Genomic DNA, 27,262 nt, shown 5'->3' with positions numbered 1-27,262 from the left:
GCCCTGACGTGGATGGCCCAGGCTAGTCTGATCTCATCAGATCTCAGAAGCTAAGCAGGGCTGCCCTTGGTTACTACTTGGTAGGGTTTCCCGGTCCCTCTTCACCATTGGCAGGAGATTTTGGGGGTGGGGCCTGAGGAGGGCAGGGTTTGGGGAGGGGAGGGATTTCAATGGCATTGAGTTCGATTGCCAAAGCGGCCATTTTCTTCAGGTGAACTGATCTCTATTGACTGGAGATCAGTTGTAATAGCAGGAGATCTCAGCTACTACCTGGAGGTTGGCAACCCTACTACTTGGATGGGAGACCACCAGGGAATACCAGGGTCATTATGCAGAGGAAGGCAATGACAAACCACCTCTGTTCATCTCTTGCCTTGAAAAACCTATAGGGTCATCATAAGTCAGCAACTTGACGGCACTTTACATACACGCAAAGAAAATTGTAGATGCATTCTTAAAGGCCCGATTACACAACTGGACTCATAGTATTGAACCCCACATGAGATTTGTCCGACAGTGGCGACACACTGGTCTCAGCCAATGCAACACAGGCTTCATTTCTTTCTGCCTTGATGGTGTCTACGACAGCAGTAGTAGACAGCAGAGGAAGTATCAAAGAAAGGGATGAAGAAGAAAAAGAAGGAGAGTTGGTTTTTATATACTGACGTTCTCTGCCCTTTTAAAAGGAGAATCAAACCTGCTTATAATCTCCTTCCCTTCCTCTTCCCACAACAGACACCTTGTGAGGTAGGTGGGGCTGAGAGAGTTCTGAGAGAACTGTGACTGGCTCAAAGTCACCCAGCTGGCTTCATGTGTAGGAGCGGGGAAACCAACTGGGTGCACCAGATTAGCAGCCATCGCTCATGTGGAGGAGTGAGGAATCAAACCCGGTTCTCCAGATTAGAGTCCACCGCTCTTAACCACTACACCACACTGGATCTGGTAGGCACCAAGGGAATCAAAGGGTGAACTCTCAGGAGCCATTTGTCTTGTAACTTTTTGTGTGTGACATAGAAGCAATGACATGTTTTGGGGGTACACCCGCAGTACACATCTGTTTCCTTGTAGCAATTCCCAAGACATGACTTAATCCAGTGACTGTATTTTATGGGTTGCCTTTAGGGGAGTCTATGCCCATGGAAGAAGTATCTGATGTTCTCATTCCTCCAAAGTTGGAGGGAACCATCGAGAAGCAGCTGGATACCCATTGGCATATTATACAATTCTTGGAATACTAACAACAAAGAGCCCTGTGGCACCTTAGAAGCCATGCAGATGAGTCTCTCTCCAAGAGCAGTTGCAGGTCTTTCTGCTGTGCAGTTTGCTTCCATCTCCCTGCCTCCATTTCTCTACTTTTGCACATGGGCAGTTCCAATTTAGCCCTGGTTAGTACTTGGATGGGAGACCACCAAGGAAGTCCAGGGTTGCTATGCAGAGGCAGTCAATGGCAAACCACCTCTTGCCTTAAAAACTCTATGGAGTTGCCACAGGTCACCTTTGACTTGACGGCACTCTCTACCACCACCAAGCCTACTGACTTAGATAGCACACAGATGAGCTCTGCATTATGGTAGACACTTAATTCTTCTTCTTCCATCATCATCATCATCATCACCACCACCACCACCACCACCACTACCACCACCACCACCATATTATTATCATTGACCAGTATTACAGAAAAAAAGGAAAACAGCAGTTCAGTCAGTCATTTATTAATACGGCACATAGCCAGTCATATACAAAAGAACAGAACTGTCAACAGTTGACTAAAATCCCATCGATATTAAAAGCAGAAATTCCAAATATAAAAATATAAAATACATAAATACAAGTATAAAAAGTATAAAATACATAAAATCCTAAGAGGGTGCTACTATATAGACAGGTAGTAAGGCATGTCATCCCAGCAATTTATGCCTAATTTTGGACGCGGCAGTACAAAATTTAGCAGTGTCTGTGATAACCCTTGGATTTTCATCCAAGAGGAGCTTCCTTGCCCTCTCTGCCTCCGAATTATCAGCAGTTCAATCCAATGACAACATAATTCGAGACTTAAAACTTTTTAAAATGCAACCTTCAATCCTTTAAGACCGTTTAACCTACAATGGTTTTATTTTCTCCCCCCCCACCCGAATCCTGCTTATCAAAAGCAGAATTTGGCTACTTGGTGACACTTAACTCAAACAGCAAAGCTAAACACTTCCTAGCAAGGATAACACGCTTCTGGTTCTCAAATGGGGTCTTCCTCATTGACAATCATAAATCACTGGTAGACATCCCTGATTTCCACGAGAAAATCTACTAAATGTTGGATTCCACACCATATGGCTGTATGTGCTGCCAATTTAGAACTGGAGACTGAATAGATAAAATAAGATTGGATAGGTTTTTTTTCTATAAAAATAATAGCTTGCTGTCATGAAGAGGTGAATTTACAGCTTCCAAATGTATTCATGTTGTGTTATTTATGGGGAAGGGGGCAACTGCTAATTTAACCCAATGTACAGCTTAGTCCTTAGGGATGTCCCTATTTTCCTTAATTGTGTTATCTTCTGATGAGAGAAATTATTTCACAATAATTCAAGGAAGATGAAAAAAAGTACTCGTCGGGGAGTGTAAGACTTTATATTGAGCTTCTGGTGCCTGATAGTCAGGCTTAATCACTGGTCACGGGCATGTCATTCTAGTTTTATTTTGTCGTTTAGTTTCGGATGGAATGGAGCCACATAAAACATTTTCTTGAGGTTACCAGCACAGCCACACAATTACGGTAGCCCTGAAAAATCAGCCACGCGGCCAAGGTGACTGTACTGTGACTGTTAATTTCATTAGTGGGTCAACTACATCCACAGTAGTAACAGAATGATGCGTTTGCAGAGTGCTGAGGAAACAGAGTTAGGAGTATACAGCTGCTTTTCAGCATGCCGACACCCCCTGTAACGTATTGATGTGGTGCGTGTTTTTTGCTCCCAGTGCAAATATTTAGGGAATATGATTTGAATGAATGCAAATTTCAAAATACGATTCATGCACTTTAGCAGAGGCCAGTGAATGATCCATGTGACAGTGTGGCAATTGTCTAGGATCCTGACACTGCTGTTGTTTCGGTAGTTGAGTTTCATTTTTTAAAGGGCTACACTGCATTTCTGTTTTATTTTAAAAGCTCTAAGTGAAGGATGAAATTTAAAAATAAAATACGAAGAAGAAGAGGAAGAGGAAGAGGAAGAAGAAGAAGAAGAAGAAGAGCTGGTTTTTATATGCCAACTTTCTCTACCACTTAAGAGAGACTCAAACAGGCTTACAATCACCTTCCCTTCCCCTCCCCACAACAGACACCCTGTGAGGTCAGTGGGGCTGAGAGAGCTTTAACAGAGCTGTAACTTGCCCAAGGTCACCCAGATGGCTTCGTGTGTAGGAGTTGGGAAACCAACCCGGTTCACCAGATTAGCTTCCGCTGCTCATGTGGAGGAGTGGGGAATCAAACCCAGTTCTCCAGATCAGACTCCACTGCTCCAAACCACTTCTGTTAACCACTACACCACGCCAAGAATGAAGCAGCAAAACCAAATAAACACAGCCTGCTCTATACACAGACAAGTTTTTCACTTTGAAAGCCAGTGTGGTGCAGCGGTTAAGAGCGGCGGACTCTAATCTAGAAAACCGGGTTTGATTCCCCACTCCTCCACATGAAGCCTGCTATGTGACCTTGGGTTATTCACAGTTCTCTCAGAACTCTCTCTGCCTCATCTACCTCACACTGTGCCTGTTGTGGTGAGGGGAAGGGAAGGTGATAGTAAGCCACTTTGAGCCTCTTTAAAGGTAGAGAAAAGTGAAGTATAAAAACCAACTCTTCTTCAACTGTGAGCATTTTTTAAAAAATTAAATAATGGCGGTGTATTAGATGATTTAACCCAGTCATTGCAATTGGTGAGAAAGGTGCAATAAAAATAGTTTAAATGCAGACATGTGACCAACCCAGACTGGTTTTTACAAATGAGTTGCAATGCTATTAATTATGAGTGATATAATATTAACTGCATGCATTTAAGCATTTTTTTTTAAAAAAAAATATTCAACTCGCACTTACAACATCCTACATCATTAATGGAGCTCCCTGCTCTTGAACTGAAATTACATATTTGTCACAATTTCACATTACAATGCCTATAGGGGGCTCCGTGGTTACGAATTACCATGCTTTTGATGTGGGAAATGCTAAAAGTGTATCTTTTGATATGCAAGGCGTAGTAGTTTTGATAATCAGTCATCTTGCAACAAGGTTAGGAATAATGAGGGGAAGCTGCACGCTCCCCAATGATGCGGGGTGGGGGGTGGAATAGCAGGAGGAAAATCTCTTTGCCTTAAAATCAGAATCAATTATGCGCTCGCGCTAAGCCACGGAGACAATTCTTAATCACGCTGCTACAGACTTTGTGGGCCGCTCTTTGTATGGAGAAAACAGCATCTGCGTTATTCACATTCCGGCACTATGCACTCCAAAGATATTCAAACTTTTAAGCTGTGATACTGTACTGCTCTTTATTGGAGAGGTTTCAATCAGAGACACAGGCTGGAGACGTATTGGAGCTCTAGGACAAAGAGGGTATTCCTAAGCAGGTCTGTTTAGAATCCTATTCAAGTCTATTCACTGGGGCTCATTCCCAGGTTCTCAGGACTGCATGGAGATTTCTCAAAATGCATTATTTCTTGGAGGTAATGAATTGGATCCAGTGAGCTTTTCCAGTCAATTCTGCCCAATTCACCTCCTCACCACAGCCAAATTTATCTCATATAAATTTTGTCCACGTGGGTCTCATGGTCCCAAGCACAGGGGACCTTTTTCACCAACAAAAGAGCCGGCTGGATCCGACCCAATAACCTCACATTTTATATTATCCTGAAGTACATATTTCCAGTGAAGTGGTTTACGTTTTTTTCCCCAGAATGATTAATTTCGGTTTGTAAAAATCTGTCTGCTGTGTAGTTTATTGAACAATGAGTCATTCAAAGGTGTCATTACCATCCCTTTCCCAGTTCTGAGAAATCCATTGCAGAAACTTTTAAATCTATTTATTCTGCTGGGCACACTGGCAAAGCATATAATTTTCTTTTTTCATTTTGTGCTTCAGTAGCCTAACAAGATTGTAATGCATCAAGCAATCCCTGCAATGAAATCATAAGAGAGTTTCTCCTTTTCTAACCTTTGATCCCAGAATATAATATCATCAAGGACCAGCATTCAGAGACTTAAACCAAAATTGTTCCGTGATTTGCACAACATAGCTGATAGGTCTCTTTCAGGTTTCCTTTCCTCTACACAAAGCTTCTAAGGTAATTGGTTTAATTTTTTCCACCTCAGACTGGTCTCATTCAATAGAATAGCCTTGACTGAAATGCTGTTTTTTCTTGAAGCCATCTGGTATTCTGCCTGGGCCCCGGTAGCCCTATTAAATTTTAACTGAAGGAAAAGTTTCACTCCTAAAACAAAATATTTTAAAGGTGGTAATAATAGAGATCAAGGGCCTTTGATGTTATATTTTGCTTCTTTATTTTATATGAAACATCGGCAAATTTGTTATGAACATTATTATTTACTTCATTTATAGTCCACCTTTCTCTTTGACACTCAAGTCAGATTACACAAACAGATGTTCAGAGGTGGTTTGCCATTCATATCACAACCCTGATATTCCTTAGAGGTCTCCCATCCAAATACTTGCCAGGGTCAACCCTGCTTAGCTTCTGAGATCTGACGAGATCAGGCTATCCAGGTCAAGGCAAGAGTACACATGAACACATGAAGCTGCTTTATACTGAATCAGATCCTTGGTCCATCCAAGTCAGTATTGTCTACTCAGACCGGCAGCAGCTCTCCAGGGTTTCAGGCTGAGTTCTTTCATATCACCTACTTGCCTAGTCCCTTTAACTGGAGATGCCAGGGGTTGAACCTGGGACCTTCTGAATGCCAAGCAGATGCTCTACCACTGAGCCACAGCCCCTCCCTGCATTTAAGCCACATGCTTAAATGTTCAGGCCTTATTGCTGGGTGGTACCAACTTATGGGCTCTGTACACTTATGAAAGCCCTCACCAGTCTGTGCAACAAAACCAGGTTTCTGGACCAGGTTTGAAGAACTGAGTGGCCCTTCAAAATACAGAACCTGGGCATCCTTGTTCTATCAGGTTTCTAATTATCCTTCTCTGAGCTGGAGCCATGCTGTGTTATCCCCGTTTCTGTGTTTCAAGATATTGTGAAAGGTGCTGTGATCTTATTTGCAAAGCTTCTGTAACCCTGGGATTTTATTGTGGGATATCTCATTACCAAAAAGGTAATGTCTTTAGATGTACTGACTCTTTAACCTCACACTGTAGCGGGATCTTCACTGGCATATACAGAAAATTGTGTTGGCATCAGAATTAGACATGATAATTAGATTTTCATGGATTTATACAGAAAGTGTTTGACGTCTTCATGAAGTATAGATTACACATGCATCGACACCTCACAGAGCGTGCTATAATTATATTAAATCTTGCTCTACTTAGTGAGAAATTATCCCACTTAACCATTTTGCAGGTCATCAGAAATCCCCCTCATCCAGATATAGTTATGTTTTTTTGTAAAGGTGCTTACATTTTTCTAGTTGCTCCAGAATGTGGACGTGCATCCAAATGTGCATTTGAATATGCATCACATTGCAGCCAATGTGCAGGTAGATGGTATTCACGTGCAGATGCACATCTGATCTGCACATGCCACTTCTGATCCAGCAAGTGATAGGATTCAGCAGGAAGTCTGCTTTTTCATGAAGGCATCCTTAGCTGGATTGGGGCACACATTTTCAAACGAGGTGTTTCCAAAGAACTACATTGTCAAAACTTTGTATATACGGTGCAATTCAGAAAATTTATAGCAAATTAAATAATTGGTCCATCTAGACTGGCAGTATCTCTACAACGACTGGCAGTGTCTCTAACAGTCCTATGATGAGGTTTTTCCTGCCCTGCTATTTAAATAGAATCTTTCATTTTGATCAACAGGTCAAGTCCCTCCCCTCCCCAAAGCCTGCCCTCCTCAGGCTATGCCCAAAAATGTCCAGGAATTTCCTAACCTGGAGCTGGTCACCCTATACAACAATTACCATTGTTGTTGTTTTTAATTTCAAAAAGCCCTGCTTTGCAGGCAGAAGATCCCAGGTTCAGTAAAGGGAACCATCTAATTCAGAGGCAGTAAACCTCTGAATACCGGTGCCAGGAGGCAACATGAATGGAAGGCCTTGGCCTCTATGCCCTGTTGTTGGCTCTCCGTAGTAACTGGTTGGCCGTGGTGTCTGATCCAGAGGGCCCTTCATATGTTCCTATGAGACCCTGGTGAGCTACTGCCAGTCATAGTAGACAACTGTGAACTAGAGAGTCTAACTCAGTATCAGGCAGATTTGTGTGTTCAAAATACGGCCCGTTTCCTCAATGAGTAAAAAATCATGGCGTGCATATTGTACTTTGGCAAGAATCATATGACTAAACAAAACAGTGGGGAAATTTGTCTGCACCTATTTGCACTTGCAAATATTATGTTGTTTGCAAAGTCCAGAAACCAACTGATTAGAATAAGGAGCAAACGGGAATTGTATTCACTGACATGCTTTCTAGCTGAATCCTAAGCATATGTCCCAGCAGTGTTACAAAAATAGTCACGACACCATGTCGGTATATCAGTGTTGTCCACACTAAGAGCGTATTTACAAGTCTAGCAAAACTTCAAGAACGTAAGAAGAGCCCTGTTGGATCAGACCACTGTTCTGTATAGTCCAGCATCCTGTTTCTAATATTTATTTATTTATTTGCTTGCTTGCTTACTTACTTACTTATTTGCATGTTTACCCAGCCCACAGGCTGGGCTCAGGGCAGCTCACAGAAGATCAGATCTAATAAAAACAGAATAAAACATTAAAAATACAGTTAAAATAGCCCAGTCCAATCTAATAAATGAGAGCAGTAATGCCCAATGATGCCAAAAAACAAAATATCTGGCTGCAGCCAGGCGAATTTGATTGACAGCACCAGGATGGTATAAAAGGAGACTCAGCAGCAGGGGAGGGAAGGGATTAGGGAGGCCAGTATTTATAGGGAGGGCCGTAGCTGGCCTCAACCATAAGCCTGGCGGAATAGTTTCGTCTTGCAGGCTCTGTGGAATTCTTTGGGATCCCACAGGGCCCTGATATCAGTAGGGAGACTATTCCACCAGGCAGGGGCCAGGGTAGAGAAAGCTCTGACCCTGGTCAAGGCAAGCCGGATGCTCCTTGGGCTGGGAACCACCAGTAGATTGTTGTTACATGAATGCAAATTTCTCTGGGGAACATACCAGGAGAGGCTGTCCCATAGACACGAAGGCCCCGTAGATACAAATAAGACAAGAATGATCAGGGGCCTGGAGGCCAAGTCCTACGAGGAAAGGCTGAGGGAGTTGGGAATGTTTAGTCTGGAGAAGAGGAGCTTGATGGGGGACATGATTGCTCTCTTTAAGTATTTGAAGGGCTGTTACTGAGAGGAGGGCAGGGAGCTGTTCCTGTTGGCAGCAGAGGATAGGACTTGCAATGATGGGTTTAAATTGCGGGAGGAAAGGTACCAGATGGATATTAGGAAAAACATTTTTACAGTAAGAGTTGTTCGACAGTGGAATTGGCTACCTAGGGAGGTGTGAGCTCCCTTGCGACGCGGTACTTCTAGGTATAAATAGATACCCACGTTGCGATGCAGCACTTCTGGGTGTAAACTGGAAGTGCCGCGATCACGTCTGCACGTCTGCATGCGCAAGCGATTGCACCTCACCCCCACCCCAAAAACCTCCCGCTGGAGGAGAGGAGGGACCTGGTAAGCCTAGTCTGGGCCATGCCTCGTCAGCCCAGATTGAGAGTGGTGGGGGGGGGGGCGCTGCCTTGGCTGGCTCGAGGGCTGGATAAGAGCTCTCAAGGGGGCAGATCCAGCCTCTAGGCCTTATGTTTGACACCCCTGCTTTAAGCATTTCTTGTACTATTTGCAATACATGCGAACAGTAATACAGGACAGAACTTAGAAAGTTTTCAGATGTGAATTGTAAGCAAGGTTTTACATTCACACCATGCAGAGAGAAATCTGCTTTAGCCTCCCCTTCCCCTCCACCAAAAAAAAGTCTCAGCTGATTAATGGTGAGCCCTGGTGGAATTTTCAAGGCAAGAGATGTTCAGAGGTGGTTTGCCATTCACAACATGACCCTCATATCCCTTAGAGCAGGGGTCGGCAAACTCATTAGTCAAAAGAGCCAAATATTAACAGTACAACGATTGAGATTTCTTTTGAGAGCCAAATTTCTTAAACTTAAACTATATAGGTAGGTACACTGTTTATTAACTTAATAAACTTTAATTAAAGTTTTAAGTCTTAATTAAACTATAGGTACACTGAATAAAACTTGATATCATACTTAATAGTGATCTTATTTATTGATAAAAATTAAATTGTAAGTCCTTGCCATTTCCCCCTCGTCTGGAGGCCTGGTCTACCGCCATAAAAGCCTATTGGTAGACCTGGCCTCCGGCTGAGTCCCATTGGGAGGCCAGGTCTACCCAGTGGCTTTCTTGGCAGTAGACCTGGCCTCCGGAGGCCCATAGAAGCCAATTGGTAGACCTGGCCTCTGAAGGGGGACTTTTTCCCCTCCTCGGAGTCCAGGTCTACCGCCAAGAAAGCCAGTGGGTAGACATGACCTCCCAATGGGACTCAGCCGAAGGCCAGGTTTACCAAAGGAAGCCCGCCCCGCCCAACAGCTGATAGGGGGGGCAGGAACTGCCGAGCCGCCCGCCCAGCAATCGCACGGCTAGAGGGCATTGGGAAACCATTGAGGGCAAGGGAAAGGGGGACCCGGCCATTCTCCATGGCGGGGGGGTGGGGGGGAGACAGCGTGCCTGCTCGCCTGCTCTCTCTCGCTCTCGCTCTCTCTCTCTCAGGCGCGCCAGCTACGCAGCCGGCTGCCGGCGCAAGAGCAGGGGCTCCGAACCAAGTTCGGAGAGCCGCACTCAACGGGCCAAAGAGCTGCATGTGGCTCGGGAGCCGCAGTTTGCAGACCCCTGCCTTAGAGGTCTCCCATCCAAATACTTGCAAGAGTCGACCCTGTTTAGCTTCTTAGATCTGATGAAATCAGGCTAGCCTAGGCTATCCAGGTCAGGGCTTCAGCCCTTACCTGTTGGGGAAAATGTATTTATTTTATTGACTTTATTTATAGTCCGCCTTTCTTGCTGATACTCAGGGCGGGTTATGAAATATAACTACAATGCCCTCAAACAGCATAAGACACTGTTTTCAATAGATTCTATTCCCTCCTGTTCACTTTATAGAAGCAACCTCATGAACCATTACATTAAAGTACAGCCTTATTCCCTTTATAAAAATATCCTTTGATGAAAGATCTAGTGAGTACCTGTAGGAACTACAGTGTGGTTGATTATTATTCTTGGGAGGTGCAACCTGAGTTAAGTCACCACCTCTCTGCCATTTTCTCTTCCTGTAAGATGGATTTTCTGACATCAGTCAACCAGATGGCCTCTATTTGCATTCAAAGTTTTGTTACCCAAATGCCAAACTTCCCCGAACTTCCTCCTCTGAAACACATGAACATATGAAGCTACCTTATACTGAATCAGATCCTTGGTCCATCAAAGTCAGTACTGTCTATTCAGATCAGCCGCGGCTCTCCAGGGTCTCATCACCTACTTGCTTAGTTCCTTTAACAGGAGATGCTGGGGATTGAACCTGGGACCTTCTGCATGCCAAGCAGATGCTCTGCCATTGAACCACGGCCCCTCCCCAAAAACTAGAGTAGCTCTGCTCTGTGTCACAGGTGCTTTATGGAATTAACATTTCATGAATTTTGACATGTACAAACCCTATCTTGTCATGGACTGTCATATTATTTATTTAATCAAACTTATATATCCCGCCTTCCCCTGCCAGGCGGGTTTCAGGGCGGCTTCCATCATAAAATTCAACAATAATTAATAAAATACCAGGGACACAGCACAATTTAAACATCCCAGTAAGGTCCCATGAAAACTGATCTAAAAACAACCAAGAGACTGAAGGATGATGGCATCTCAAAAAGACTTCCATCCCGTACTGAAGATGTCATACAATTAAAATTCCAATGCAAATTATTTCCCTGCAATACTGTTCACACTGCAGAAGGAAACCTACAGGGCAATTTGCATCAGAAAAGAGAGTTAAACTCCTTTTCCCTTCATGGCCCTAATCTGAACTGGATCCCCAGGGCCACTTTTTTTTTTAGCAAAAACATGAGAGATTCTGATCCTAGACCTCTCATGCTATGTTGACCTTGAATGGTCTGTGCAAGCACATGATTTCATCTCCCTGTGCAGCTATAGTTTTTCAATCATTCTACTAAGAATGGAGGAGCTAAAAACCTAATGAAAGTTTGCTTCTTTTGAAGCTAGCCACTCAGGCATAAGGCTGAGAACCGGGTATATAAATATACTGTGAATCAGATGGAAATCTAATACTTGTAACAAATGGGAGCCTAGAAAATTTCACAGACTTGTTTGCATTGGTGAAGCAGGTTTATGAATCAATGTGTTACGTTTATGAATCAACCTCATAAAGAGATTTCTACCCACCTCTCCTGTCGAGAAATGTTAACTGCTTACTCAGAAACACCTGCATTGTGGCTGACATTATCTGTGGTGTAGGAAGGTGAAGTAGTAGTCCTAGCCCCAGAGTAGCCTGATATTGTCAGAGCTTGGAAGCTAAGCAGGGTCGGCCATGGAAAGTACCTGGATGGGAGACCACCAAGGAAGGCTGAGACTGCTATGCAAAGGAAGGAAATGGAAAACCATGTCTTTCCTTGAAAACCCGTAAGCTGGAATTTCATGGGGTTGCCATGAGTTGATTGGAACTCAACGGCACGCTTTACCTGTAGGAAGGAGCAACTGTGATGGTTGCCACAAAGGTAATCTTAACTGTTGACAGTGGCAGAGCCAAACTGGATCAGGCTGAATTTTTGAGAGACCCTGAAACAAGATTTACGGGGCAATCCTATGGAGAATGACTTCAGTCTTTAGATGGGAGAACTCTGCATAGGATTGCACCTTTCATTGCTGAATGACTTTGCAGTGCTTTGGGATGTTATGTGTTCTGGCAGTGTTTGATCCAGAGGCAGAGCTGCTGAAGAGCAGTAGAAAATTTTGTTTTGCTTGTGTTAGTAAGGGAAAGCATGCACACTTAATTCTTCCATCAGAATCAATGGAGCTAAATTTGTGTAATATAAGCTTGTGGGCATACATTGTCAGATCTGGAATAGTAGCACTTGTGTAGGGTCGCCAGCTCTGGGTTGGAAATACCTGGAGATTTTGGGGGTGGAGCCTCAGGAGGGTGGGGTTTGGGGACCTCAGCAGGGTATAATGCCATAGAGCCACCCTCCAAAAGTGCCATTTTCTCCAGGGGAACTGATCTTGGTCACTTGGATATCAATTGTAATAGTGGGAGATCTCCAGGTGCCACCTGGAGGTTGGCAACCCTGCATTTGTGGGAATTGTTAGTTGCTGAGTTGAGGCATCCTAATGTAGAGTCTATGAGACATTTTTGGGCATCAGAAGCAGCTTTCTCATTACGCTCCCATGTGAGTGACCTCTGTGTATCTCTAGTAAAGTATATGAACAGGTTGACTGTGTAGAAATCAAAATTTCCCACTAGGTCACATTCAGTGCAATACAGAAAAAAAAGTTCACCAGCCTCTTATCTGAAGTAATGTATTTTAGTGGGGCTGTGGGGAAAACATGCCCCCTGGAATCAGGATTATCTCATCCATTTGTCTTAAATGTACTCAGAATTGTAGGATCAGCATAACTTGTGAACTGTTTTGGCTGCCATCATTACAAAAGACACTGATCTTACAAGAGTTTATCATTCTCTTCTCATACAGATTTCTGTCTTTTATTAAAAATGAATGTTGCTCTTGCTTTTCCATTAAAATATTGCCTTCGGGCAGCAGCCCAATGTTTTGACTAAGGTCAGCATTAGCACACACTGGCTGGCTTAAACGGTTTCTGGATTGTGTTGTTCAGCTTTGCAATGTACTGCAAATATTCATTTGGATGAAGTAACAAGGCCAGTCATGAATTTTGTGAGAGAAAGGCAGGAAAGCTCCAAGTGGCCTAAAGGTTTTATTTGGAGTCCAGTCTTTTAATCCCAGAGGACTGGGAGCCCACTAGAACAGGGGTTTTAATCCTTTTCAGACCCAGGATCCATTGAACTGCAAACATGTAATATCAGAGTCATGTGACAGGAAGAGGGGATGATCAGTTACGACTTCAAGGACGGCCAAGGCCAGGATGGTGGGCAACAGACCAGGAGAGCGGGACAGGAAGTACAGACCAAACGGCAGGATGTGTACTGTTGTGAGGCCCAAGTCAAGGGGTCAGACGCCCTCCAGATTTGGGTGACTTTAGCTGGCTGTTGTCTGTTTTTCTCCACATCTGTGCAAAGAGAAGTCGAAGTATTTCTTCACGCAACGCATAGTTAAATTGTGGAACTCCCTGCCCCAGGATGTGGTGATGGCTGCCAACTTGGAAGGCTTTAAGAAGGGAGTGGACATGTTCATGGAGGAGACTATCCATGGCTACTAGTAAAAATGGATACTAGTCATGATGCATACCTATTCTCTCCAGGATCAAAGGAGCAGGCCTATTATATTAGGTGCTGTGGAACACAGGCAGGATAATGCTGCTGCAGTCATCTTGTTTGGGGGCTTCCTTAGAGGCACCTGGTTGGCCACTGTGTAAACGGACTGCTGGACTTGATGGGCCTTGGTCTGATCCAGCATGGCCTTTCTTATGTTCTTATGAGGCTGTGGCATCCTTTCACTTTCTGCTCATGCTTACTATCAGCAGATCCTTCCAAAAGGGAGAAATTGTGGCTCTAGAGGGGCTGTGTGATCCACCTATTGGTTCCGACCCATGGACTGAAGACCACTGTATTAAAAGTCAAGGAAATGCTTAGTGCATGTTTGGAAGCATTCTTAATTATTGTTACATATCCCAATGTCAAGACTGGCATTCAAAAGAAGATAAGGGCTTTGCTGTGTCCAGGGCTTCGGTTAGCCCCTGCCTCACATGCAGTGTGGCATGCATAAAACCACATCTTCCTATCTGTCCTTACTGTGGAATAACTGCCACACCTTGATCCTCTCCCATGGATCAGTCTACCTTCGACTCAACGTGTCAACTATCACACGCTGCAAAGATGGAATTATTCCTCTCTTCTAATTGTTCCATTGTTGTCAATGTGAGTTGAACAGAGAAATTAAAGTGTATTTGGTGGTAATGAATTCATATAGTATGGGATCCTGTGTCCATACTGAGTTTTAAGTCCTTGCATAAACCAGTGGGGCCAACATCCAAGTAAACATGCATAGGAGGATCCCTGTATATGCGCCTTTTGAAGCTGTGAAGCTCTGGTCCTATGCATTTTGTTCAGTGTGGCTTACACCCCACAGTAAGACTGCTTCCAAAGATTTTCAAAGGTGCTTTCAGCAGTACTGTGAATGAAGAGACGCATGCGAATACAGCTTCCATACTGAGTTTTTTGTGCACTTTCCTCTGTCTTTTTTCTGACTTTTACTCTCCACAAGTGCTTTGCAGTGACTCCGCATTGGCTTTGGGAGGCGTGGTCATCACAGCTGCTGTGCTGACTTGCCACCACTTTTGGGGGTTCTTTTTTCATACATGCATTATAGTGCTATAACGGTGCTATTAAAAGTTAAAATAGGTAGGCATAGGCTGTTATTCTGCTATAACAACTGCTGATTTTTTAAAAAAGATTTCTGGTGGTGTGGCAGGACTTTTAAAAACTTTATTTGTACCCCTCTTTTTTCCACAATGACAACCCAAAGCAGCTTATGGTATTCTCCACTGTATCTTCCCAACAAACCAGGGAAGTGTAACTGGCCCACGGTCATCCAAATGGAGTGAACATCGGAATCTGGGTCTCTCCATTCCTAGCTTGGCACTCTAGTCACCGGACCATGCTAGCTCTCAAATGTGGGGAAATGGTGCTTGTCAAAGGACTGACCGTAGGAACATGCCATGGATGTGGGTGGGAGCTTTGAAGGGCAGGAAAATGCACCCCATTCCTTCTAGAAGGCATGCTGACATGCTTGGTTCTTTCCCAAAAAGACTGGAGAAAAGCGGCTTCGGGAAACAGCAGAAAACCTGGGAACAGGATGGTTATGCTGTATGGAAGTTGTAAACAAAGTGCTAGTTTGGAAGCCAAGGTGGACAAAAACCTCTGAGAGGAAGCGTCTTAAGATTCAAGAGAACCTTCCCAGCATTTCTCTAGTGATGCTCCCCCGGCACTTAACAAGTTGCACAAGTCGGGCCTCTTAGGAGTCGGCCTACGCTTCAGACGAGATATCGGCGTTGGGAACTGAACCCACACCCCCTAACCCGAGAGGGGTGGGGTGGGGTGAGGTTAGGAGAGAGCGAAAAGGAGGGGTGCTTCTAACCTCACCCCACCCCGGTTGTGTGAGCAGGTGCAGATTCCGTTCCCAAAGTCGCCTCGTGTGACTGGCAGGCAATGAAGAAGAATTGGTATTTATACGCTGACTTCCTCTACCCCTTAAGGGAGAATCAAACCAGCTTATAATCACCTTCCCTTCCCCTCCCCACAACAGATACCCTGTAAGATGGGTGGGGCTGAGAGAGCTCTAAGAGAGCTGTGACTGGCCCAAGGTCACCCATCTGGCTTCATGTGTAGGAGTGGGGATCTAAAGCTCAGGCGATCTAAAGCTTTTTTATGATACCAACCAGGCCTCCCTCGCCCAACTCCGCCCAGCTCCTCCTATCTATTTGCATGTACCCAGCTTCCCCGCCTCCAGAACCATCCGGAGCCAGCTGTGTTCTAGATCAGAAATGGCTGCTTTTGCCTGATCGCCCGTTTCTCACCTCTGCCTTGCTGTTTCCCTACCACTTTTGGAAATCCGTCGGATGCAATTTTTCCTATCAGTTTCTCTCCTACTTTTAGGCACCTCTCCAAACAGTCTCCAGAAAACCTCTTGCCCGCTTTCTCCCTAGATATCCTTGGCTCCCCGGCCTGTATTGTAGGTAAAAGGAGGGCTGGGAGCAACTCCAGCCCAGCTGCTCGCAGGACGCCTGGGAAGAGGTTAAGATCCAAGCGGCCTGGGTTTGGGGGCTTAGTTTCATCTTGAAGCAGGGTTGCCAGGTCCCTCTTTGCCACCGGCGGGTGGTTTTTGGGGCGGAGCCTGAAGAGGGCAGGGTTTGGAGAGGGGAGGGACTTCAATGCCATAGAGTCCAATTGCCAAAGTGGCCATTTTCTCCAGGTGAACTGATCTCTATCAGCTGGAGATCAGTTATAATAGCAGGAAATCTCCAGCTACTACCTGGAAGTTGGCAACCCTATCCTGAAGCTAAAAGGACCCCAGGCATCCTAGCTGCAATTCTCCCTCAAAAAGAACCCAGAGGTCCTGACTGTATAACCTGTATAACCATTCCTTACTCCCTCAGAGGGCCATGTGAATAGGGCTGGGTCCGCCTACGTCCCAGAGATGACTGTTTCACTCCTGCAGCATCCCTTTGCCCCAGGAGGCTGACCGGGCTTTGGACCAGGACCCAACACGCACCTCCTCGAAGGGCAAAACCCCCTGAATGTGAGGATGTATGATATGTGGTGGTCCAATACCTTATTTTGGGGTGCAGAGCTTTTAAATTGTCCCAAATATCATTCAGGAACTAGGAGATGTGAATAAGGAACTGGGAACAGGGAACGAATGAACCGGGAACCAACTTCAGCCTCCTCTTCGCCCTTCGATTTACTTTTCTGTGTGTGTGCGTTGAGTGCCGTCAAGTCGCTTCCAACGGACCCTATGAATCAATGTCCTCAATAATGTCCTATCTTTGACAGCCTTGCTCAGGTCTTGCAAACTGCAGGCCGTGGCTTCCTTTATAGAGTCCATCCATCTCTTGTTGGGTCTTCATCTTTTCCTGCCGCCCTCCACTTTTCCTATCGTGATTGTCTTCTCCAGTGACTCTTGTCATAAGAACATAAGAAAGGCCCTGCTGGATCAGACCGAGGTCCATCAAGTCCAGCAGTCTGGTCACACAGTGGCCAACCAGGTGCCTCTAGGACGGTGGTTCTCAACCTTTTTTTGCTCCATCCCCCCCTTTTCACCATTGTTCAGAATGTAATTCCCCCCCTTTCCAAAATAGTCTTATCTCAAAAGGTGCATTCCAAGTAATATGCACTTTGCTGAATAATGGTCCCAATCCCCCCCCCGTCTTTTCATAATGTGACCAAAATTTACTTTTCTAGCAGTGGAGAAAACAGCTCTCCGCCCTGGCCGCCAGAGAACGAGCCTGGCTATATTTCTTAGCCCCGCCAGGGTCTCTCTTTCTCTCTCTCTAGTAGAAAAGGGCAAGAGCCCAGTAGCACCTTAAAGACTAACAAAAATATTTTCTGGTAGGGTATGAGCTTTCGTGAGCTGTGCTCACGAAAGCTCATACCCTACCAGAAAATATTTTTGTTAAGTCTTTAAGGTGCTACTGGACTCTTTCCCTTTTCTACTACTGCAGACAGACTAACACGGCTACCCACTGTGAATTATCTCTCTCTGTGTGTGTGCGCGCGTGGGACACCCATGCATTCCAATGCTGTCATTCTTTTCTTGCTTAAAAAAAAAGAGAGAGGACCTTTTGTGCATGCATGTGCGTTGCTTTGCTTGCTGGTCGACAGATGGATCTCCCGCAACCCCATTGTTCCGAGGGGCGAGGGGCCAGCGGCCTCCCCCCCCCCTCCAAATGCAGGTCGCTCCCTCAGCCCGCCGCCTTTCTCCCGCTTTGGGGAGTGATTAATAGTCTGGTGCGATGAATAAACCTTCAATTCATGACTGGAGAGAGAAATTATGGCTGTATATGAGGATGGCCAAAATAACAGAATTCCTACATGGAAAAGATATGGAAAAATTCAAAAAAACTTGGGTAAAGGCCGTCACATATTGGGATAAACTGGCAAAAATGGATTTTACTATTTTAGTTAGTGAGTTATAGAAACAAGTTTTATTTTTATTTTTTATTATATTGTTAATGGAAATTTTTAAAACTGTTCAGACGCTTCTTCGGAAGTCTGGCGATGGGTCACTTTTTAAGGTGGGTGGAGGGTCAAAAGGGTATTTATTTTGGTTCTTGTAGGTTATCCGGGCTGTGTGACCGTGGTCTTGGTCTTTTGTTTCCTGACGTTTCGCCAGCAGCTGTGGCCGGCATCTTCAGAGGAGTAACACTGAAGGACAGTGTCTCTCAGTGTCAAGTGTGTAGGAAGAGTAATATGTAGTCAGAAAGGGGTTGGGTTTGAGCTGAATCATTGTCCTGCAAAAAGTATCAAAGGTAATGTGCTAATGAGGGTGTGGTATGTTAAAATGGAACCATTGTATCCTGAAGTGATCTGTTAACATGTGAAATCCAAAGCTAATCCGCATGGCTATTGTGGACTGTAGTCTTTGTTAGTCTGGAGGTTTTCAGGACAGGAAGCCAAGCCTTATTCATTCTTAAACTCTCTTCTTTTCTGTTAAAGTTGTGCTGATGTTTATGAATTTATGAAAGCCCAACCCCTGTCTGACTATAATATTACTCTTCCTACACACTTGACACTGAGAGACACTGTCCTTCAGTGTTACTCCTCTGAAGATGCCGGCCACAGCTGCTGGCGAAACGTCAGGAAAGAAAATACCACGACCACGGTCACACAGCCCGGATAACCTACAAGAACCGATGAACTCTGACCGTGAAAGCCTTCGACGGTATTTTTTGTTTCGTTTTATGAACTTTATAATTTTGCAACTAGGAATAATAAGAGCATATAATTGATACTCTTGTGTTTTCTGTTTGTGTTTATTTGTTTATTTTACTATTGTTGTATTTGTTTGTGTTTGTTTTGTTTAATGTTATAATAATAAAAAATAAGTCTGTTGCAGGGGCAAGGCGGTTTCTTATCGCCGCAGCACCATAACCCCTACCTCCCCCCCCCAAAAAAAAACACTAGACTTCTTTCGTAGCCCCCCTCCCCGCTTCCCTGGAGGGTGCGACCCCCCTCCGCCCAGGGCCTCGCCCGCCGCCCTCCTCAATTTAGAGAGCAAAGGCGGTGACATCATCACCCCCCCCCCCGCCATCCGCAGAGAGGAAGGCCTCGCAGCCTCCCCCCACCCAGGACTGAGGGGTGTGTGAGAACTCTCCTCCCACTCCCCAAGACCCTTCTCTCCCCCCCCCACCCCGAGTCTCAGAGGGAAGCAGCCCCCCGCCCCTCTTCCCAGCTCCCCTTTCGAGGAGGAGGCGAGGCGGCGGCCCAGGCCGCGGCGGAGTGAGTGCGTTGCCATGGCAACTGGCCCAGTGCAGGCAGGCAGGCAGGCCGGCCCCAGCTCGGCTCGACTCAGTGCGTGTGGGTTGCGACCGAGGGAAGCAGGCGGGAGAGGGGAGCCGCCGGAGCGGGTGGGCAACGGGCTAGGCTAGAGTGGGACGAGGGGTGGAAAGAAACCCGGGAGGGAAGGGGAAGGGGAAGGGGGAGGCGCGGGCTCCGGGATGATGGAGGACGGGTTCTCCAGCTACAGCAGCCTCTACGACACCTCCTCGCTCCTGCAGTTCTGCAATGGTAAGGAGAGCAAAGTCGGTGGGTCTCTGCCTCCCCCCCCCCCAACCCACTTCCACCCCCGACACGCTGGGGGGTGCCGTGGAGGTTGGGAGTTGGGTGCCTTTTGCAAGCGGCGGCGGCGGCTTGTTTGCACGCGGGGTGCGCGAGCTGGGGAAGGGGAAAGCCGCCTTCTCCTGCCCGGGTGGAAGCGTGGACGAGGCAAAGGGCCTTTTGCAGGCTCCTCCAGCGAAGAAGGCTCTGAACCTTGGGCGGTGGGGGGTGGAAACACACACCACGTTGGCTTGTTCTGTAGGCTTCTGGGCTGCCCTGGAGAACTTTCCCCCCCTGCCTCTGGTTTGCAGGAATGCATAACCCTTTCTCTCTCTCTGTGTGCAATAAAAGATGCCCTGGGAGTGGAAAGTGAAAACTCCCTGGCTCTGGTGTGCGTGGGTGCAAATGCTGTTTTCTGGTTTCTGGGTTGAAGCCTAGAGACCACCACCCCTTGGTTGCTGGAAGCCTGGCTTTTCTCATTTTACAGGCTTTGGGTTTTGAATGAGCGGAGAAAGGGAAGCCTTGGCAGTTTCTCAGGAATGTGGATTTGTGAACAGTTTTTTTTCTTAATGGATATCTGACTTTTCGTGTATTTCTGGTAATGCTTCTGACACAGCGTAGTGCGGAAAATTTATGGTTCCTAGGGAGGCTGTTTTTAAAATAAACTGAAAGTCTGTTTTGGAAGATGGAGGGGGGAGAAAAACGGCCTCTTTCCTAGTTCTTCAGTGTCTGGCCTGTTTCTTCGGGATTAGGTTGACTCACCTGATGTGTTTGGATGACGGTGTGACAAAGTGATGCTTGACTGACGGTAAAGTTTGATAATAAAAGTTAAGGCAGGGAGGGTCGTTCCTTTAACAAGGATTGATATTGGTTAGCTGGGGATATAGTAACGTGACCTAAGGGTGTGTGTTGCCACTTGGACAACATGAAGGGGATACTTTTTTTTTCCTTAAAGGAAACTTCAAGGAAATTGTATTCAGTCTAATAAAATCTCAGCTTTCTAATATAGAGTATTGGATTTATGTTTTGATTGGTGTAATTATTCTAACTGTAAATTGTAGCACGTACCTCAAAACTTTTAATGCAATGTGGCAAAGCTTTTATCCTTCAATATAATTTTACTACCAAGGGTAGGGTAGTGTCAAGTGTAAAATGCTGTGTTTGTGTTCTACTTTATTAGATTTCTGAATTTTGCATTAAATTAGAGAAGAGGGAGGCAGTTATTCTCCTAAATCAGAGACAAAGGATGGGTTCTATCAATCAATGTTTATATTATAGGCAAGACAGTTCTGTCTGTAATGTGACTCTCTGTAATGTTGCTCTGTGACTGAACAGAATTTCTGGATTACATCCCTTTTATCATTACTGATGGAGATATATTATGAGAAGTAATGGTTGGGGATCCAATTGTCTGCTTTTCTGCAAGATTTGTAGGCATTTTGCAATGATAATAGCAGACTTAGTGAAGCACATTAGCTAATGAGCGTTTCTGATGTATCATTCTTCATGTCTGTGGCTTTCTTTGCTCACAGACAGCTGGAGTAGCTCTGTTCAAGCACACCCTTCTCACATGTGTTTGTTTCAACAGGATTAGCTTGCTTGATAAGATGTTGTAGAACTGGACTCACGGTTACTGCCCTAAGGAGATCAGATAATAGAGATGTACAGTTTCTGGCCCACGAGGAAACAAATTAAGGAGAACGTGTCACAGAGCTGGTTTTGAGAGAAAGGAGGTTGATTCACATCCGTGTAGGAACTTTTGGAATGTGTTCCAAGCATAGAGATTGGTGTGAAAGAAGGTGAAAAGATAGGAATGGAGACCAGTTTAAGATGTTTTTTGGGGAAGTGAAAACAAATTTGACTGGAGGCTCTGTGAAGGATGGAAAAGTTTTGGGCAATTTCTTTAGCGTATATATTTAGCTTAGCTGGCGGAGGAAATGAAATTGAAATGTACCAGGATGAACCGGATAGACAGAGATGTAGACCTGGTTTAATGCTGGTGACAAAAAAAAGAGAATAGGTTAATCTCTACCTAGGGCAGGTATCTGGAGAAGCAGCATATAACTTTTGAAATAAATAATCTGGAGTGCCAAGACAAGGAAGAAAAGGAAGAAAAGAGAGCAATACATGTTGGAATGTGCTTTAATGGCAAGGATTTGGGATTCTGGAATTACCAGAACTATTGGATAAGGAAGGAAGAATTTGTTTTTAAGCTTTACAATTTTGGGCATTCAAAAATCTTCTTGCATGCTCGAGTGCAGTGATTCCCAAAATTTCTGGGCCACCCCCCCTTGGTTCTACAAACTCAACCCCAGCGCCCCCTACCCTATCCAACAACACAGTTGAAGGGGCCCACCTCTAGTGCCCCCCTTTCGCCCTCCTGCCTCTTAGTGCCCCCCTAGGTAATCCCACTACCTCCCCAGGGGGTGGTACTGCCCACTTTGGGAACCACTGCTATAGTGGGACAAGGGTGCATTCTTAATATTATGTGTGTAGCCTCCTATTAGTATCGCAGTGGTGTCTGATAGCTTTTCAAAAATACTTCTTTCATGGAAGACTCTGCCACATTTTAAAAAAACAACAATGTTATGCCATTAAAGGTCTATGATGATGAAAAAAACAACTGTAATCTGGGGACTCTCTTTTTCTGCTTCTTCTTTCAATCTTGCTTAACAGGTTTCCATTTGTCAGATTGGTTTGAGTCATACTGTCCTGCTTATACAATCAACAGCAATGTGACTACCATGTTTTTATGCCACCCTTCTTCCCAATGAGTACAGGTCAGCATACATGGTTCTTCCATCCATCCCTTTATCTCCAGAGCAACCCCAGGAAACCGTCTAGGCTGAGAGTGACTGGTCTAAGGTCACCCAGTGACTGGTCCAAGGTCACCCAGCGAGCTTCCCCACATAGCAGGAATTTGAATAGGGGAGGGGTTGTGGCTCAGTGGTAGAGCATCTGCTTGGCATGCAGAAGGTCCCAGGTTCAATACCCGGCATCTCCAGTTAAAGGGACTAGGCAAGTAGGCGATGTGAAAGTCCTCCACCTGAGACCCTGGAGAGCCGCTGCCAGTCTGAGTAGACAATACTGACTTTGATAGACCAAGGGTCTGATTCAGTATAAGGCAGCTTCATATGTTTATGTGAACCCAGGTCTTCCCAACCCCAAGTTCCACATTTTAACCACTGCACCATTCTGTCTCGCAGACACCTGATTTTTTTTGGAGGGGTGGGGCGGGCAGACAGAAAAACTTAACTGAAATTGCAACAGTTCCGTCTGATGGATAGGTCTGTAGGATCTTCATCCTTAATGGTTCTCGGTACAAAAAAGAGAAAAAAGGCTACTGAAACACCTAATTTATTGGAGTGAATTCCATTATTGGGTACTGCCAGTGTTGGCCTTCTGTCAGCATCAACTCACAGCTATCCAGCAGAAGCAGTACTTCTTTGCTTTATTACTGGAAGGACATAATAAGATGACTGTTCTGTAGGGGAGGAGATGCATATATTTTAATACCTCGGATTCATTTCTCATAGCCTGCAATCTCTGGTACTTGACTCCTTGCCAGTTCCCTTCCCATTCCACTCTGGAGTCTGAGTGGAGATACTATAACAAAAATATTACTTGCATCTGTAGGTGCCTGTCCGTTTACTAGTGTTCTGGTTAATCCTTTGGGTATGATGAGGGTCAGTTTGAAAGTGCCTTATGTCTGTTTCCAACATAGTGTATCCTAACTGTTGGTGGCTGTCCAAGTAAGAGATGCAGTAGGAATACTGAGTGCTTCTGCATGCAAAATATCTTTGGCCCCTTTGTATTCCAGATTATATGCCTAATTTGCAAAAACAACGCTAACAACACTATATAAACCAAAGAAATAAAGATACCACATTATCAAAACATACTAATAATAAAACAAACAATTCCAGTTCCATATATAAATGAAGTTTCTAGGAATCCTGAGTTCTTTTGTAGCACATGGAAATCATCTTCTGGAGTTCTGTGGGCCATGGGAGGTCTTGCCCGTTAAATGCTCTTTTTAAATTTCTGTACATATTATGAGTTTTGATGAATGCTACTATCACGTCAAGGAGTCAGCTGGTAGTCTGCAATAACCTCTGATGCCCTGAGCTGGAAAGACTTTGATGTAATGCCTCCTCGAGCCCATGCCTGCCCACCCCATGACAGGGAACTTAATTATGTTGTTCATGAGCAGTTGAGGGAGCCAGCGTGCTGTAGTGGTTAAGAGCGGTGGTTTGGAGTGATGGACTCTGATCTGGAGAACCGGGTTTGATTCCCCACTCCTCTACATGAGTGGCAGATGCTAATCTGATGAACTGGATTTGTTTCTCCACTCCTACACATGAAGCCAGCTGGGTGACCTTGGGCTAGTCACACTCTTTCAGCTACGCCTACCTCACAGGGTGTCTGTTGTGGGGAGGGGGAAGGTGATTGTAAGCCGGTTCAATTCTTCCTTAAGTGGTTGAGAAAGTCGGCATATAAAAACCAACTCTTCTTCTTCTACCTCTGCTGCTACAGCATAAAGAAATCCTAGAACTCAGCAATGCTTAGTCTTCGGTATGAGTTCATCCTCTGGAGGAAGGGAGGGTGCTTGCAATTGTAAACAATTATACTCAATGAAATGGGGGTGGAGAGAATAACAGAAAGGGGAAAGACAGAATAACCTGAAGTACCTAACTTCTGACAGAGAGGTAAGCGTGCACAGGATTTCATCCGTTAACTGAGAATGAATCCCATTGGCTTCATTAAGGTATACTACTGAGTTAACATGCAAAGGATCAGATTTTCAGCAACTCCCAAATCCTTAATAAAGATGTCTGCACAGATACTCCAAGACCAGCATACTAGTCAGGATGAAAGTGACAAATCCAAGCATTTCCGTGTGCCCCACAGCAAGATATGATAGATGGGATGAATGGTCCAGCCATTTTGAGGGACCACAGTGAATTTCTTAGCCTGGTGAAAATGTTGTTTTTGGCTCCCATGTACCCTACTCTGAGATCTGGAAGGAATGAAGTGAATAGGATAAAAAATTAATGTGCTACCAAAGGGATAATGGGGGAAAACAAACCGAAACATTCATTCTCACTAACAGGTCAGGGCCTGAACAACTTCCAAGCCTCTTATTCTCCTTGTGCTTCCTCTGTGAAATAAGAGAATTAAAAAAAACCCACCACTAAATCCCTCAATCACAGATACAAGAGCTGATTTATAACCACGTCTCCCCAACTCCTCAAACAGCATCTTTCCCCTGAGCTCTGATCATCTATTTGTCATATTCTCTCTGGGCCTGCAGATGGTTATTAGTTTTCTCCCTGGTTTACATTCTTTCGTGTGAAGAAAGAGTCAGACATCTGTTATCATTGCCTGTGTGGCTTTGCCAGTTTGTTTTGTTTTGGGTAGAAAGTTTTCATTGATAAGAACTATAAACTGTGCATGTACTAGAGATGCTGAAGGTTGAGGAACTCTAAGGCCTGTTCCTTCCAACAGGAGGGGACGCAGCATGTGTTTAACTCTCCTATTGAATTCAGTGGAGTTTTAAAATAATTTGCATCATGACTCCATGTTCTTAGGCGTCCTTTGACATTTGTGGATATTTAATTTTGCATATTTTATTCAAACTGTTGTACACAGAGGGGCAATTTTGGGGTCTTTATCAAAAAGTTTTGATGTTAAAGGAATGGCTTTCTTTGGAACCAAGGCTCTTTATTACAGCCACTGGGGTGCATTCCTGCTTTTCAAAGCTCTGCATATTTCAAGAACCCAGAAGAAGAGCTGAAATGAGAATCCTCATTGGGCAGACCCTCTTGTGTACTCTGAGGAAGAGAGTGAAAAATGTGGTCTGGTGATGATACACTATTGTGTAACGTTTTGATTTAAAGGATAGCTTTCTGAGCCTTTAGCAAGTAGGCCAGTAGCAAGGTTTGTTTTTGTAGACCTAGGCCATTTTGTAATTGACCAGAGAAAACATTTTGCAGTGTCCTACATAATGTTGATTAAAAAAAACACGCACGCACACCACTTTATTTGTCTTGAAGAGTTCGAACTCTTTTTCTGTAGACCAAACATGTACAGGTTGTGGCCCCAAGTCACTGTGACACCTGAGACAACCCTCCTTCTTCCATAATAACTTGGAAGCACCTGATGAAGTTGATGGGTAATGAATTCAAAATGGACAAAAGGAAGTACTGCTTCACTCAGTGAATCATTATTTTGTGGAATTTACTGCTAGTGGATAGAATTATGGATGCCTGTCAAAGGAGATTAGACAGATTCATGGAGAATAGATATATCAGTGGTTATTTGTCATGATGACTACATGACATTTTCCATGTACAGTATATCAGTTTTTGTTGGGGTTGAACAATGGGAGGGAATTCTTTGGCCTCTTGGCTCCTGCTTGTGGTCCTTCTGGAGTATTGGATGCTATGAGAAAGAGGATGTTGGACTAGATGAGCCATTGGTCTGATGAAGCAGGGCTCTTATTAGAAAGATGTTTTAGGGAATGATGGGAAAGCCCCATCCCCGTAGTTCCTAGCTATTTTAAAGTGAACAACAAGAGGATATAAATGTGATAAGCATTCTGGGTACAAAACCAAAAAGAGAAAGGCCCATGTCTGATGTCTGTTCCGGCTATCTAAGTGAAGGGATTGTGTTTACCCAGTGGAGAGAAAATTGGCAGATAAAAACCAACTCTTCCTCTTCTTCCTCTTCTTCCTCCTCTTTTTAATTTTTATCCACAGTATGATCACATCCCCCCACCCTTTTGTCCCTGTTTCTGCCCGTCAATCAGCTGAGCGTAGGGAGCAAGGGCTACAGTTGCCTGGAGATCTCCTGCCATAAGTGAGCAAAGGGGAACTTTAATTATAAAGCCCTAGCACTGAGAACAGAGGTCAGGGTTGCCTCACCTTGACAGCTTATAGAACTGGCCCTGCCAACCATACATAATCTATTACCTGTGTATGATGGACTACCAAGGATTCAATAAACCCATTTCCGCTACTTGTCTGAGACTCCAAAGTTGGTGCTGAGTGTGAGTGAAGCTTGTGTACGACCAAAATGCATGGCTGTTGAGGTGCGTGGGGTTTGGTGGGCCACAAAGTGTACAAGCTAGCTATGGGCAAAAAAAGTTGCATTTATCATTTACTATTTCTGTGAGGTTAATATTCAGGGAAGTCCACTGTATTTGCTTTTACGTACATTGCTTCTGCCAATAAAATGAGGCCACCTCCATGGAAGGAGCTATTCTAACTCATTTCCTACACATTGACTGCATTATGTTCAGAGTTCATTGTAGCTTTCCAAAAACAAACACTCTCTTCTCTGTTAATACTTTAGGCTAATATTGCACATCCAAATATGGGAATTTTTTTCCACAGAAGTTAGTCTGCACTAGGGAACCTGGTGTTGAAGCTTGTAGCATGAAGGGGAAATCAGTATTTCAGTTATTAATAAAACAACATTCAGAATTGTAAATTAAAGCCTTTGGATCCTTGCTAGGAAGTCACATTTTTGTCTGA

General features: G+C 44.7%; 1 protein-coding gene across 8 annotated transcripts in view; it reads left to right on the top strand.

The window, feature by feature from the left end:
* Positions 1 to 27,262, top strand: part of EML1 (EMAP like 1) — a 148,582-nt gene that overhangs the window by 52,898 nt on the left and 68,422 nt on the right. For 5 of the 8 annotated variants that reach the window (XM_056850904.1, XM_056850903.1, XM_056850900.1 and 2 more), the window contains exon 1: positions 19,606 to 19,694. The exons of the other annotated variants lie outside the window; for them this stretch is intronic. In XM_056850904.1, coding sequence (XP_056706882.1) covers positions 19,625 to 19,694 — 70 coding nt within the window. In that variant the 5' untranslated portion in view covers positions 19,606 to 19,624. Of the gene's footprint in view, positions 1 to 19,605; positions 19,695 to 27,262 lie in introns of those variants that run through there. 8 annotated transcript variants of the gene reach the window in all.

The sequence above is a fragment of the Euleptes europaea genome, chromosome 6 (assembly GCF_029931775.1).
Source record: "Euleptes europaea isolate rEulEur1 chromosome 6, rEulEur1.hap1, whole genome shotgun sequence".
Lineage (NCBI taxonomy): Eukaryota > Metazoa > Chordata > Lepidosauria > Squamata > Sphaerodactylidae > Euleptes > Euleptes europaea.
The sequence above is the reverse complement of the archived record's forward strand: the minus strand, read 5'-3'. Positions and strand labels throughout refer to the sequence as shown.